The sequence below is a fragment of the Alnus glutinosa genome, chromosome 12 (assembly GCF_958979055.1).
Source record: "Alnus glutinosa chromosome 12, dhAlnGlut1.1, whole genome shotgun sequence".
Lineage (NCBI taxonomy): Eukaryota > Viridiplantae > Streptophyta > Magnoliopsida > Fagales > Betulaceae > Alnus > Alnus glutinosa.
In genome coordinates this window covers 15398427-15402020 of record NC_084897.1, presented here as the reverse complement: position 1 = coordinate 15402020, position 3594 = coordinate 15398427, and the positions used below count along the sequence as shown (strand labels likewise).

Genomic DNA, 3594 nt, shown 5'->3' with positions numbered 1-3594 from the left:
TAATTAATAAATACAAAGGGTAATTTTGGTTTTCAACGGTCAAAATAAGGGTATTTTGAAAACTATTTGGTCAAATCTGATTTTCAATCCAAGATAACGGTCAAGACTAATGGTGGGTGCTAAATCATATCAAATTGATAGGATAGTTCGGTACCCTTGTGAAATTAACCCCTTAAAAAATCATATCATGTGAAATGTTAATTCATAGTGCTACATCACAAACAACTGTTAGTTAAAGGGACTAAATAATATTTATTTAACCTTGTGTAGTTTTGGTTGAATGTAAAACAGGGAAAAGACGTTTGGCGAAAAAGTAAAAGACAAAAAAACCTTTACTAATCAACGTTGCCTTGTGATTTATTTATTTTTTATTTTGGGTATAAAGCAAAAACAAAACACCCCAAAAAGACGTCAAACATTGCACCAATCTTTTAATCTTGACCATTTAAACCTTACGACATGCGCGAGATCTCCGTTTATTGAAAAACTGGAACTGGAAGTCTGGAAGTAAGCGGAATCCATTACTCGAAGAGACACACTATATGAATGCCTAAAGGAAAAGATATATACGAAAATAAAAGAAAGAACCACAAATTATCAATTTAATAATATCATTTTAATTCCCCCCAATATCGCAACCAACTCTGGTTGTAGGTCTTTGATTTTAGATTACTACTATTTATCAATTAAAAAAAAAAGATTTCTACTATCTATCACTTGGTTTCCTCCAATATCGCCATCAGCTTTGGTGGTAGTTCAAAAGAATCTTCTTGTTGAATTCTCGTTACCTTCATCTTCTTTAGTTTGAATTCTGCATACTACAAACCTCCCCATCTAGAAAAAAGAAAAAAAGAAAAAAAGAAAAAGAAAAAAGAAAAAATAAAGAATAAAAACATTAGGCCAATTGAACAGTCATTCAAAATTTAAACTTAGGGAAATTACTTTATAATTTCCTGAGTTTTGGTTATGGCACAGATAATGATTTTTAAGTTTCTGATTTTACAACTAAATATCTATGTTTTAATCGGTCATTCTGTTCTATTTTCCATCCAACTTTTGACGGAAGAAGTGCCGATTGTTTTCCTTCTAATGTAGGACCGATAAAACCTTGTATCAAGAGTAGCACATTATGCAAAAAAAAGAAAAAAGAAAAAGAAAAAAGAAAAAAAGAAAACAAAGGAAAGAAAAAGCTAAAGAGGGTGAGAGACCGTGGGCAGGGGTGGAGCCACCCAACACGACCAATGCGGGGGTAAAGATCCACCCAATTGAGATGAAGGGGATGAAGATCCAACCCCTCCACCCCGCTCCTATGCGGATGCGGGTGGAACTCCATCTCTCACTTCGCCCTTCACGAGTTAAAAGTTGGACGAAAAATAAAATGGAATGACTTATTTGTCAAATGACCAAAACAAAGATTTTTAATTGTTAAAATTAGAACTTACGTCCTTATCTATAAGCAAAAACTCAAGAGGTACAATGCAATTTCCGTTAAATAACTTAAATTTATAAATAAAGCTTAATGTTAGGTTTAAAGTAGAATACAGTTCTTACCTTTTGGGTGATGCTGTCACTAAGTGCATCAGCTGGAATTATGCTTGGATGGAGTATGAATTCTTTCATTATCCACTGGCTCTTTTCACCATTTGGTTCTTGTCCCCAATAGAAGTTCAAAATTTTCTTGAACCCAACAATTTCATCGCTGTCACCACCAAAAACTTGTTCATCTTCACCAGTTTCCTTCCAATAACCATGCTTAGTAGCTCGATTTAGTCGAGTGTTGGTGAAGTAATATGCCTCGTCCCCCTTACCATACTTGAACTGATCTGCGGATCACGCAACAACAATTGATAGTTAAACTGATGTTGTAATTTGTTTTTTTTTTGGATGAATTAAAACTTTTATAACCAAACACCAAAACAGTACATCACTCCAGTAAAAACTGTAACTCTTCAAAAAGGAAACACTGACTCAACTACGGAAAACAGTAGAAAAATCAAAACTACAACATTAAAAAGCTGCAACAAGCAAACTACTGCACCAGCAGCAAAACTCAACTACAAGCTACAACCAAACTGCAACAAGCAGCATCCAGAAAAATCTGGAATCACAAAACCACAAAAGTGAAATCCTATTCACTATAAAACCCACCAGCAGGGATACGAACCAACCAAATCAGCAACCACAGCACTCAACAAGCCAGATAGAACAACTAGATTCCATCTAGAGAGAAGAGCTCTCTGATTACTAAACTCCTTTAGCCATAAGCTCTGACTTCCCATATAAAATGAGGCTGATGTTGTAATCACAAAATGAAAAGATTTGAAACTTCTCTTTGTCCAAGAGAAATTTGATCGACCCAATTCATCAGTATTGGGTAGGAATGAAAATCTGAAATAAATGGTATTATTCTAAAGCTGTTTTGAACAGCCAACTCAAAGTAGTAATACTCTAGATTGTTTAAAATTCCTAGAACAACAAATTTTGAGAGAGGGCACGGATAACATAAAGCAACAATTGAATCTCTACAAACATTACTTCGTCAAGGAATTTCATCATACACATTCTGAGCTTTTTGGTGTGGCCAATATTTATAGCTTGAAACCAAAAATATAAAGCCTACAAAAAGTAGATCAGCCTTATTCAAAAAGCCAAAAACTACAAATTTTCATTGCTCTGATGTTTAGCAAAAAGTTACATTCATGAACTTGAAACTTGCTAAAATATAAAAACAGAGAAAAGAGAGAAAGACAAGAGATTTGAGAATATCTCTAAAAGGGTTCAAAAAAGTAAAAACAAAAACAGAAAATAAAAACTTGATCTGTAACCTAGAAAAAAGAACACACCAATGGGAAGCTGATCAGGATCATACTCATAAAGATCAATGTCTCTGATGATGTTGGCGGAGAGTGGACGGCCGAGCAGCTTGTTCTTCAAGTAATGCGTGATAAGCTCGTCGTCCTCCGGGCAAAATCTATAACCAACTGGCAAATCCAGATCTTCTTCTTCTTCTTCTTCTTCTCCTCCATTACTTTCATGAACAGACGAAGAAAGCGAGACACAGGCATTGTCTGAGAGCGCCATGGATTCAATAATATCACGGAGTTATTGAGTATGCGACTTGTGACGGCGTGAAAGTGAAATCACGTGTTGGTGGCAAGGGTGCACCATATCCGTATCTATATATATATATATATATATATATATATACACACACACAAACAAAGGTACGAGGTTTTCCTCTGGCGCTTCCTCACCGGACCAGGACTTCAAAAGAATCCTGGTCCGGTGAGGACTTTCCCATGTTTACAAAGCAAGTGACCAAAGTGTTTCTTTCACCTTTTGAACACGTCCCATTTGAGAACGATACTCGTCATAACTCAACCAAGTAGATCCGCCCGCATGGGCAAATTAGGCAATCGTACCGCTATTAAATAAGGGTCTATATAATTATAGTTTAATTAATTATTATTATTATTATTATTATTTTTTAAAAATCAATAGCACCCCAATTAAGACAAAAAAAAAAAAAGCTTAGTCAAAGCTCTTTAATTAATGCTCTAATTACGGTAAAAAAATAATATTATGAGAAAAAAT

The 3594-nt window shown here is 34.8% G+C and overlaps 1 protein-coding gene across 1 annotated transcript; it reads right to left on the bottom strand.

Annotated features, from left to right (window-relative positions):
* Window positions 1–575: 575 nt before the first annotated feature.
* Window positions 576–3392, bottom strand: LOC133852227 (NAC domain-containing protein 92-like). Its single transcript, XM_062288933.1, has 3 exons — window positions 2844–3392; window positions 1552–1823; window positions 576–834 (listed from the first exon to the last, which is right to left on the bottom strand). Exons 1-3 carry the CDS (start codon window positions 3079–3081, stop codon window positions 757–759), a joined length of 588 nt encoding a protein of 195 aa, XP_062144917.1. The 5' UTR covers window positions 3082–3392; the 3' UTR covers window positions 576–756.
* Between the last annotated feature and the right edge of the window lie 202 nt (window positions 3393–3594).